This window comes from Perca fluviatilis, chromosome 13, assembly GCF_010015445.1.
Source record: "Perca fluviatilis chromosome 13, GENO_Pfluv_1.0, whole genome shotgun sequence".
In the NCBI taxonomy this organism is placed as follows: Eukaryota; Metazoa; Chordata; class Actinopteri; order Perciformes; family Percidae; genus Perca; species Perca fluviatilis.
The window spans coordinates 27,106,803-27,119,456 of NC_053124.1; the positions used below are offsets into that span (position 1 = coordinate 27,106,803).

Genomic DNA, 12,654 nt, shown 5'->3' on the forward strand with positions numbered 1-12,654 from the left:
TAAATTGACTGTTTTTTTCTATTAAGGGGTCGGTGAGAGTGTTTAAGTTGCCATGGTGTGTGTATGTGTGTGTGTCAACTCTCTCCTCTCCTCACTCCAGTCTAACTCCACCCGGCTGTCAGACGCACCGCCCCAATCTGCGCTGTGCATTTACACTCAAGATTATCGCCAACATAGATTTTTTTAAATAGAAAAATCTATACGCTAAATATTGCAATCAATAAAAGCAAATCGACCAAACACACACACACACACACACACACACACACACACACACACACACACACACACACACACACACACACACACACACACACACACACACACACACACACACACACACACACACACACGTTTCTCTCTCCCTCTCTGTATACACTCCGAGGTTGGACTGAGCTGTTAATAAGTTATCGATCAATTATGGCCCTCATATTTAAAGGCCTTAGGCTCTTTGCCAATGCTAATGTCCACGCAGGGCAGGGAGAGAAAGGAAACGTCAAATATAAACTATCTGCTGGATAAAACATCATCAGAAGCGTCCTGATCCACTGACTTTACTACTGCAGTAGGCCTACTATGGCTAATACTACTACTAATACTGCAGCTGATGGTATCTACAGTTGTGCTACTACTTAGATCAAATACTTCTATCATCACTAATGATGCTTCTAAACATCTGCTACTACTGCTATCAAACCACTACTATTTAGACTATACTGCAACGCTAATGAAGAGACTACAGCTATTTTACTACTGCTCCTGTAGTTTTAATAATCATACTGTTAGTGCTGCTAATGCTGTTATTTCCTGTATTTCTAGTACTAATACTGTGATAGTGCTGCTGCATTCTCTGCTGCAACTACTACTACAGTATTTGTCTTTCTTCTTAAGCCTGTGTCCTACGACTCAGAGCGTTTCCGTTACCCGCTGCAGCTTTTGATGTCATGTATGCATAGACACACGCCACATCACAAAGGAGCACCCCCCCCCCGCCATAAAAAAAGCCCACTCCCCATTGACAGATGACATCCGCGTGTCCAACGAGCGAGGAAAAAGAAAAGGAGCAAGAGGAGGAGGGCGAGGAGTAGCCATATAAAGTGACCGGTTGTCCCTCAAGAGCCCCCCTCTCCACATAAGGGAAAGCGCAGAGGAGCCCCGATCCAAACTCCTTCCAGACAAAAGCAATTATTTCTTGTAGAATATAGTGTGTTTTGTGCGTCCATCGCAGGAGGGGAGGGAGGTGTGCGTGGATGTGAAGGAGAGGTGAAAAATATGGCGCACGGCTGGCCTCATCAATAGCAATATGTTCTTTTTCCCTTCTGTTATATCAATCCTTTTATAACTACTCTGCAACCTGCTGCGGTTGCTTTGTCTGACATTGTGGGCTTATAAGCCATAGTGGACTTCTGATCAGTTACACATACAAAACACACACACACAGCCACACACAGCAGTATAAAAGGAGCCAAAAATAGATTCGGCTTCTTATCTTTCATACCAAACCTGTTGTTTCTGTATCCAGCCCTGAAACCGTTTACAACAGTATTTCAAAACAATGATATTTAATTGATATTTCTGATAAACTCAACTGGTACTTTCGTTCTGATTTATAAAAATACCAGATACAACTTTATTTATCCCTAAGTAAATTGCTTTGCAGCCGTTGCAAAACAAAGTTGGAAGAGTGCAGATGCAAAGAGTGCAAATATACCAAAGACTAAGACAACATAACAGTAGGTGCAAAATGTAAAAAAGCTAGATAACAGTAAGGTGCAAATAAGGTGAGATTCAAATATAGACAATATATTTAATGCCAAAAAGAGGTTACTAGTATGGATGATGCATGAAATTCATGATATATATATGTATGATGTGTCTGTACAGTGTCAGATCTGAGGTAGTTAATGAGATGACCAATTCTGCACAGACATACACAACACTCTGTCTCCGACTTAGACAGCAATACCCTTTAAAAGCATGAAATCAAAAGATTAACATTAGTCGCATTCAATGTTTTGTAAAGTAGCATATTTTTGAAGTATATTAGTATTATAGTATCACATTGTGTTCTGCATCAATAGGCTGTACTATTTTGGCAAAAAGAAATTACCAAAAAAAATAAAAAATCTGACAAAGTGAACACATCCCTTTCAGTACAGGAAGGCTATTGCTGAATTAGATCTTATTGCTCTCTATCTGTCTGCTCTGTGTGTATGAGAGCGAGAGAGAGAGAGAGAGAGAGAGAGAGAGAGAGAGAGAGAGAGAGAGAGAGAGAGAGAGTTCATTGTTAAATGGCAGTGTCATGTTGACAAACGAGTTGGTTGAATTAAATTCTCCCTCATCAATAACAAGAGGGAACCAATCAATACCAGCTTACAATTATATCACCGCCTACCCCTCTGCTACCGCTGTAACCACACACACACACGCACACACACACACACACACACACACACACACACACACACACACACACACACACACACACACACACACACACACACACACACACACACACACACACACACACACACACACACACACACACCAAGAGATAGCGTAAGAGAGGGGAGAATCATTACCTTGCTGTAACACAGGGCTTAATAAACACTAACATATTCACCCACACACACAGAAGAAGAGAGTTATTACTTTGGTGTTACATGGATTATTATAAACACACATTAAGACGGACACTCTTGCGCACACATACACAGTGGGATCATTCATGAGACACTGACCCTAATAAACACACATTATTTTTAGCATCTGACATTTTATCTATTTCCAGCATCTCTCTCTCTCCCTTTCTGTTCCTCTCATTCTCCGCCTATGCCGCTCTCCCTTTCCTCTCGCGGCCTGACTAAGTAATCAATGCTGACAGATTGTCAATAAGCCGGTCCGGGCCCTGCCAATACCTCTCCTACATATCCATTATTCCTCTTAAGGCCGCGGATGACAAACACAGAAGAGTAAAACACGATGCCGTCGATACGCCACCTTGATGCGATCATTGAGGCAGATCAATGCTCTTGCCTACAGCTCATGAGCTCGCTGGAAATCACAGTTACCGTGAAAATTGGTATGTGAATACGCATTTTCACTCACTGGATGTCGTCCTGTGTTCTTATCTTCGTAGGCTGGGGATTTTTTTTCTTTTGTATGTTCGCTTTTATTTCACGCATAATTTTATTTCGACTTTGAAAATCTTTCTCCTGCTGTGAAATTCCCGGTGTTCATATTTCACACGCGTTCTGCATCCTATTTCATCGTGGATTGGTTGTAATGGATTTAAGATGTAAAACGCAGGACAGCACTCGCTTGAGGGAGGGGAGGTGGGTACAATATCGCCTTTTTGCTGTCATTCATGCTATCAGGTTCACACACAATGTATACATATACATGCAAACACAGCGTAACTTGCACACACACACACACACATGCATGCACACACACACACACACACACACACAAACACACCCACCCTCCCACCCCTGGTTCTCGTGCTCAGAGAGGACCAAACAGCTTAGCTTAGCACAAATGCAGCATCAAGGCTCGAGGTAATGCCAATGACATGGATGGAGCTTTCCAGCCCATGCAGCCTGAAGAGAGTGTGTGTGGTGTGGTGTGTGTGTGTGTGTGTTCATATGTGTGTCGATTGCAGACGTAGGGGGAGATGAGAGCCTTAAACACTGAGAGGATCAGACCCGGCTCTCCTGGACACCATGGAATACGATCAAGAGGAAAGAGAGAGTGAGGGTGAGAGCAAGACATAACTGCAAAAAACACAAACAATATATGAAAGTGAAAGGGGTTTTAAATGTCGTCCTTTACAAGTATTCTGGCGCTGAAATAGCATGTCATACAGCATCGGTTATTATATTAAAGCTTACAGTTTCCTGTAAAACAGATTTAAACTTAAACAAATTCTTTAAAAATGTTGTGTGTGTTGTATGTCAGGCAAGGGCAAGGGCCTGATCTCCATTTGAAAAGATCACTTAAAAATTATGGACAATGAAGCCTACCAAAGATTCCTTCACTCTCTTACACACACACACACACACACACACACACACACACTACATCTGTGAGATGTGTATTTTATCCACACACACCTTATAATCCTTTTTCTTGTAGTACATAAACACCATCGACTAAATCTCAAATCTGTTTTCTCTGCATCGTTTTCTCCATGTTTACTCGATCTGCTTCCCTCTCTCTCCGTCTTTCACTCACTCGCTCGCTCTCACACACACACACAAACACGTGTTCATGCTCGGCCTGCATGCTGTTCGTGGAGAGAAAGAGAGAGACAGACACAGTTTGTGTGGGTAGATTTAGAAGCGGGGATCAATGAGAAATGTAGAAATCAATGCACTTAGCAGTGGGAAATCAATGGGGCCTAATCGGGATGCCAATGGCACCAGTCAAAACAATTAAGTAGGAAGAAAAATGTTTAACAACCCCCACCACCCCCACCACCCACACCACTTCCAATGCTTACACAGTGGCCGAGGAGAGATGGCGGGAGCGAAGAAAGAAAAAGAGAGGGCTGAAGGAATGCAAGGGATGTTGGGAATGTCGATAGGAAGATAACAGCGGCGTTTGGAAGTGCTTATGGATCAACAGAATTAAATGCATTTACCTGGTAACCTGGCTGTAAAGTTGCAGGTTTGAATCCTGGTCATTAGTTTACGTTGCTCCATCTTTAAGAAGACCAGGTCACTCAAAATAATCTGTAAAAAGGAGCGAGAAAGAACACAATGGTCAAAGAAGAAGCAATACAACTCAGAAGAAGACAAAGACAGTGAGAATAATTCACAGATATGATTCAAATAAAAAAAAAAAACTGCTAAGAAATTACTTGAACAATATGTGCCATGCAGATTATAGAGTCAGTGATGGGTGTTGCTTAAGCATAAGAAATTGCCAAAACAAGCAAAACAGAAGGCTTAACCAATCAACAATGATAAACTGGAAGAAGTAAGTTTCAATCTCGCTCAAGACGGTTGATAAGTTGACGCCCTTGCAGCTTTGCAATCAGAATGAGCATCACTTTGTCAATCAACCATCCAGTTTTCACAAACACCATGGTGGTTGTTTTTTTCGCGGGGATCCTGAGGCATCTCCAGACCAGGTGGGAGCGCAAATCTCATGCTCCATTTTACCCTCACTCGTGACGGCGACCACAGGTTTTTGCTCCCAACAAGAAGTGGGCAATCCATTGTTTTGTGGCTGTGGATGCTGGAGGTTACGCTCCGATGAAACCAGCTGAAGTGCATTACCCTCCACTCTTTGGCTGCGCTGATTCAAGAGTTACTTGGGATAACTACAACAATAGTCACTATCACGATCTGTCACGATCTTCTGGCCGCAACTCCAAGCAGACAGCCAGGGTTTCATTATATATTCCAACACGCACTTGGTGCCTCTCCAGGCAATTCTAAACAACTATTAAACAGTTTGGTTCATGGGCAGGTGCTGTGCGTAGAGATGAGAATTAGCTCTGCCTACTTCTCCATCAGAAAGGTTGCTTTCCACCTGCCAAAAGCCAGATTTCATCGTCAGAGATCAATCTACCAAAGCCCTTGCCTTCACTTGACGCACTAGACTTTTAAACCTGGCTTTGTGGGCAGTGGATCCATTTGTTGGCGGCCCCATACTGAACCTTACCAGGCTCTTTTGGTACAACTATGGCCATCAAGTGCTTGCATGCGAGCACCCTTCCAAGGCCTGATTCCAGAGTGGTTCTGGGTTTGCTCATCGGGATGAGGTGCCACTTATCTGGCGGTGCCAATCCCCAGACTTTACCAGGAGCTCTTGCCCCCAACAACCCAACTTCTACGTGCATCAACAAACCAACACAATGAGCAATTCTTAAAGTGGAGTCAGTCACATTTTACTCAAAACAGAACAGTGTCTCTTAAAGTGTCCCTCTGTGATAAAGGCACATGCACAATCTTTTGAGAATTAAATACTAAACTAAATGTTTTTCTCTGTGAAACATGACACCAACAAAATCCACTGTATCCGACAATTTGAACTGGCCATGGCTCATTTCTCTGTGAAGAATGAAAGCTACGAGTATCACTTTAAAGTACTGATAAAGATAAAAAGGATATACAAGTACTGGCAATGGGGCAGCGCAGGTAGAGAGAGAGAAGCAGTTTTGTCTGTCAATAAAAATATTTCACTCTACAAAAAAAAAAATCTCTGATGGAGATAAATATACCCAATGGCACACTAGGAGGGAGATAGGTAGCAAGAGGAGAGCCATGGAAATGTAGAAAGAAACTATCTGAAGGTATGGCAAAACCGCATGCCGTACGACTGGAGTTGGGTTTGGTGTGTGTGTGTGTGTGTGTGTTATGGGGAGGTGGTTGTGGGGTTGATCTGGGGCCAATCAATAGCGGCAGGCTCTCTTACGACCCCTGAGTTCCTCCTAGCTTGGCTGGCAGGCTGGAAATCAATGGGCCAGGCCAATAACTCAGGATGGTGTGTGGATTAGTGAACTGTCAACTAATCAGAGAGTTACTGAATCTGACACCGCAGCTATTAACCTATCGATGTGACACTTGGCACTGACACACACTCACACACATGGATATATATATATATATATATGTATCGATGAACACACACACACACACACACACACACACACACACACACACACACACACACACACACACACACACACACACACACACACACACACACACACACACACACACACACACACATGCCTGAAGGTGGCTGTTGATACACATGAATATTTTTACTTTCTAGTGGATATACAGTAGATATATTCACACTCATGTAAAGATCTGGGGTCTCATTTATAAACGTGGCTGAAAATGTACGTACGCCACTTCCCACGCAAAGGTTGTGATTTATAAAAAAACAAACTTGACGGGAGAACTCTGACCCATGCGTACGCACATTATGGCAACATGGCATCGTGACTTTGCGTAAACATACACGCCACTTTCCTAAAGCCAAATGGCGTGTTATCTGTACGCATTTTCAGCTATCCACGTGTATGTCTACGCTGTATACAGCGGATGTAAACATACCCACCACGTGGCGTCACCACGTTGCGTGTTATCGCGAGAACGTGACGTACTATCGCGAGAACCTCGCGTGTAAAAAAGAAAAGAAAAAAAAGGTTGGGTTTAGGAAAAGAACACACGGAAAGGCTTTAGTAACACAAAAAAGCGACAAATACACGGAAAATAACGACAAAAACACGCTTAGGAAAACAATAAACGGTTGGGTTTAGGAAAGAAACATTGGGGAAGGCTTAAAAAGAAATTAAAAAAACGCGGGACGCGGTCCGGCTCTCCTGGGTGAAAGTCCTGTGTCCTGCGTCCCTTTATACTATTCGCTACGGCGAAAATTCACTCGTAATGTAGGTCAATGGCGGGCGAATTGCATTGATAAACATTGATAACACGCCAAAATGGCATACGAATTGGCGTATCATACATACGCCACTTCATGAAATCAGTCTGCATTTTGGAGACAAAATAGGAATTGGTGACGCAGATGGTGAGGTGGTGAACTGAAGTCAGACTGCAGAAAGTACATGTAGGAATAAGATTACTCGTAATGTTTTCAAGTATTGATGCCTCACGCAAATTTTTTCACTCCATATCATCCACGTTACCAAGAAGATGAAATCCAGCAGTGTTATGTACGCTTGTACTGAGTGATAACTGTTCCATAAACACCTTCAACTCAAATCTTAAATAAAAATGTGTTCTTAATATTTAAATCGCCGCTGTCTCGCTGTCACACTGACCGCTACGGAGCGCAGGAGGAGGGGATGGTCCGACTACATGGAATACAGGATAGCATCAAATACCCTAGCATTAGATAACGGCAGAACACAGTGTAAATAACTAAATATCTTTAAAACTGTGCATATATCATAAAATGTCAAAGTCTGGAAATACAGCCGTTAAGCTCTCGCGCAATCGTTACCCTTAATGTTATCAGTCCGAACTTCCGATCAGACACAAACTCAAACTAGTGGTGAAATTATTAGGGCTGCTCCCTCTTAGTCGATTAGTCGACTAATCGGTCATTTTGGTCTTAGTCAACTTAGATTTATTTAGTCCATTAGTCATGTTTTATGCTTTTTTCATGTTGAATGACTTATTTCCAAGAAACGTACGAGCACATCTCTGGTAAACACAAGAATTAAAGTGGTGCTTTTGCATGACTCTTTGCAGAGAAACTCCGATTTACAGATCTGTCGATTAAATCAACTAATCGATTAGTCGATACAATTGAATGATTGTTAGTCGACTAAGAATTTCTTTAATTGAGCACAGCCCTTGGTATATAGGATCTTTAATATAGATCAGGGCTAAATTCATCAATAACTAAAAAATTCAGTTAATTAATAGAAAACATGGTAACACTTTACTTTAACCCCCTATTTATGTATTATGTCTAAGCACTATATAAAATAAATGGTTTATAACACACTATCATTAGTTGTAAGCAAATAAAAGTGTTTATTAATGTATTGCTGTAACTGTAACTTCTGTGAAGGCTGGTGTATAAACAGATAATGAAGGACAATAAAGTAAAAACACAGTTGTAATAAGATAAAATATGTCTTCATGGGAGAACTTGGTACATTAATAAACATTAAAATACAAAGTCACTGTTTCTGGGTTACTGGACGCGCAGCGGCCCGCGGAGCTCAGTCAGGGCAGCGGCATTTGGTTGTCCAGCAACCCAGGAACAGTGAATTGCGCCGGCCGCAGAGCCCGGCGGGCTGCCGATATCTCTGTGCCCGAGTAGCAGTGCTTCGACTGTAGCCTACTTCCACCCAATATAGTCCCAAGTCAATATCTGCCTAGGAAATCGTCTAGTCTTAATCTGCATTGCTATTTTTACTCGTTGTGAATCCCCAGGCCACAAGAAGTAATTAGGTTTTGTTTTTGTTGTTGTTGGGGTCACTCTTACTCACGACATGCTACACGGCAACAAAGGATTCCATTCATTACGCTAAGGTAAGCTAGCGGCGGCACTGCCGAACTGAGACAAAAATGCATTTGCCCACCTATATAAATATAGAGGAGTCGGTGAATAACCCTATTTCAACAAACGGTGGCGTATTCCTTTAAGTCTCAGTAAATGAATGGATAATCAATAGAGACTCTTTTAGAGAGGACAGCGTGGGAAATACAGTGTTTAACAGCTCAGCTAACACGGTTGCATAGAGACAAATACACAATTATATAACTTGCAGTGTTTGTTATCCTAGAATAAAGACATACTTGAAATGCATCGGAGTACAAGAGCTTCATTCAGAATACGCATTGATCCCTATTCGGTTGTCACAGTTCATTAAAGATCATTTGAAATTAACAGCCATCATTCTGATTTATTACATGTATCGTGCACGCGCCGCTGCTTTGACCCTTGACCTGCACAGCAGTAATGTCCTTGAATGTTGGCGAACCAGAAATGTAAATGTATTCCACTGTTATATGCATTGCATGTCTCTATATCTCAATTGTGCTGCGAGTGTTGACGATGACAAAGCCTTGTTTCTTGCACACTAAATAATTCATCAGTACTACAATGCAACTTGTTTAAGTGAACAACAACTAACATGAACAAAAGCTTATAAAATGTTAGCTTGTGTTGTACCCTTTAAAGAACTTTTCTAGCTAACAGTTTCATGCACCACGTACGTAAGTCCTGAACATTTCTGTCAGCTGATGAAGGGGAGTTATCTCCACATAATAAGCAGGCTAAGCTGAGTTGAGGTGGCTTTACTCTGCACTACATCCCTGCTTTTTATCCACAATTCATATCCAGATTCTTTGGTGCTTCTTTAACATGTAGACTCTTTGATCTTTTGATATTCTCATGTTCCTCTAGTGGGGAACTACAGGCTTATTCTGTGTCAAGGGTGCTGGTTCGTTTTACATTATTCTCTTCTATTATTCTGTCCTTTTCAACTTTTTTTTGGAGGGGGAGAGCAAAAGGAGATTATTTTGGGGGGTAATTCCATTGAAACCGCTCCGAAATAACTTGACTTGGCATGTGCCTATACAAGGCTCCACAAAAGACTGCCGGAATACTATTCAGTAATGGGGTAAAGGAAGAGAAGAAGCAGGACAAAAAGCCTGCCTGCGCGTGTGCGTGTGCATGTTACAAGAGCAGCTAAAATGAGGGAGAGGAGAGAGAACGAAATCACCTGAGAGAAAATAAGACAGCTAGCGGGAGGAAAAAAAGAGGGTGAACGAGCAGCAGTGAAAACAGTGGAAACTAATCAAGTGTTGATACAAGAGAAGAGAGCTTACTAGTTTGATATCCTACAAAAAGAACACATTTTTATTCATTCATCTTCTCACTATTAAGTTTTGGGGTCTGCTTTTTAGGTTATGATTTGGGGAAATTAGATTAATTATATAAGGAGTTTTAAATCATTAATCAGGTTCTGGTCATGGATTTTGGATCCAATGGTTGTAGTTTAAGCGCAATGTAATGACAAAAGCCCGGTTGAATCCATATAGTCTGCCATTTTTCATGTTTAAGCATGTTTAAGTCAAACTGTAATTCTCAAGAGAATTGGCTCGAAGAAGAGAAGAGAAAACAGACTACATAACCGTAAGAGAAGAGAAAAATGCAAGAAATGATGAAGAAAAAAAAAATAACAGAAAAGAAAAGAAAAAAAATAAAGACGCAGAAAGGCTCCAGAAATCAGAGGAGGGGAAGAAGGGAAGGTGTAAACTAAGTAGTTTACACTGCTGTCCAACAATAAGAGCTGCAAAAAGCAAGCCAGAGAGAGAGAGAGAGTCCAGGGCTAAAAGAATGAAGAATGGGGGCAGGTTGTAGCATTACAGCCACCAAGAGAGAGGCGAGGAAGGAGGTGGGTGAGGAGGGGGGGGGGAGGGAGTGGGGGTTCATGGGCCTCCCACACACTCCGGATTAGGAAACATATGCAGTAGAGTAGCGAGGGATTAGGGGGTGAGGGAGAGCTGGAAGAAGAAAAAGAATGTTTTTTTGGGGAGGAGAGGAGGGGTGAAGGGGAGGGAGGGGAACACAAGTGCTCGGCCAGGCGTATTTCCACCCCGCTTTCATCCTACATCCCCTCCTCTACCTCCCTCCTCCTCCTCCCACCCACTCACCTTCATCTTTGAACCTCTGGGATGACGAGATTGGTGTGCAAGGACTCCGAGGGAGACGAGCGACTGAGGCATACAACCTGACCGGTGACTTGTGGTGTGTCTGAGTGTTGCCGAGGGTTTTCATACAATGGAAAAGAAGAAAAACAGAAAGCATTTTGGTTTTGTCAAGTTATGGCTTAAGAGACATGAATAAATAAATAAATGAGTTTAAAGAAGTAAAAGTCGCTACAGAGACAACTTAACACATCATTGTAATTGTGACAAATCTGTATACATTTTCAATCACTCACCAATTTACTACGCAGCAGTTAACTCTATAGTATGCAGTACATTTCGGATTTCGGACACAGAGTACATGCAATGGACACAAATTTCCATTCCACTGTGGGAACTTCTGAGGGCATCATATAGCCTAGTACATAAACTTAACCAGGTTATCGGTTTTTAAAAATTAGGTTAGACAAAGATGGGTCAACATAACTTAATTAGGAGACCTGGTATACTCCTAAATACTAAACTTAGACATTTTCTTTAAACTCTATTTTCTGGATTTTTGCCATGACTTTATTCTGCACATGGTGTACCCATCGGCCCATACAAGTCGATCACGCTAAAAAACTACTTGCATTCAAATGTAAATTCCTCCGCGCATAAAACCAACTACAACAAATCCACATTTTTGGGTAGTTTCTTGTTGGCTACAACAGGTTTTGCCAGACTCAAGTGCAAGTATTAAACCAATAATGCTAACCTATTTATTTATTGGTACTTTAATCAAATCATTTTCACATTCCATTCACACTATTTGAGTTAAGGTGTGCATTTAAACACACTGTACTTGGCGCCCATATATAGAGGTTTACTCCTCGACGCAGAGGCCGCGGGTCATGTCTAAGCTGTTCTATAGAAATAAAGGCCTAAAATGCCCAGAAAATTATCTTTAAAAAAAAACACTGTACTGAGTCATATTTGACTGTACCAATATTTGGAGATATATATATATATATATATATATATATATATATATATATATATAATATTTTAAGTGTGCCAAATACATTTGAAAATTACTTTCCGGAATGTTTCCAAAATACAGATTTTAATACTTTCAGGAAATCCCTTTTATCAGTATCACTCCAATATCTGATGCATGCCAAGGAATTTGCTGCAAATGGCTACAATAGCATGTGTGTGTCCATGGCTGCTGTACACAGGGGAGCATGCCTGTCCTGAATGTATTTGTCTGTGTCTGTGTCTGTGTGTGTGTGTGTGTGTGTGTGTGTGTGTGTGTGTGTGTGTGTGTGTGTGTGTGTGTGTTCATGAGTCAAGGTCAGGTGATCATTTTCCAGAAAAGCCGGGGAGCGATGAAGGGATGGACGGACAGTGGAGCAGAGAGAGAAGCAGTAAAAGAGAAGGAAGAAAGGATAGGACAGTGATCCTGAGAGAGGAACAGGAGGCCAATAATTGAGGAAGAAAACCTGGAACTGAAATTATC

At 41.7% G+C, this 12,654-nt stretch overlaps 1 protein-coding gene across 1 annotated transcript in view; it reads right to left on the minus strand.

The window, feature by feature from the left end:
- Window positions 1-12,654, minus strand: part of LOC120572008 (POU domain, class 2, transcription factor 1) — an 81,347-nt gene that overhangs the window by 66,019 nt on the left and 2,674 nt on the right. Inside the window, exons 2-3 of the mRNA XM_039821189.1 lie at window positions 11,160-11,259; window positions 4,646-4,736 (exon numbers count right to left, since the gene is read on the minus strand). Of these exons, the coding sequence (XP_039677123.1) occupies window positions 4,646-4,736; window positions 11,160-11,231 (163 nt within the window). The 5' untranslated portion in view covers window positions 11,232-11,259. The remainder of the gene's footprint in view (window positions 1-4,645; window positions 4,737-11,159; window positions 11,260-12,654) is intronic.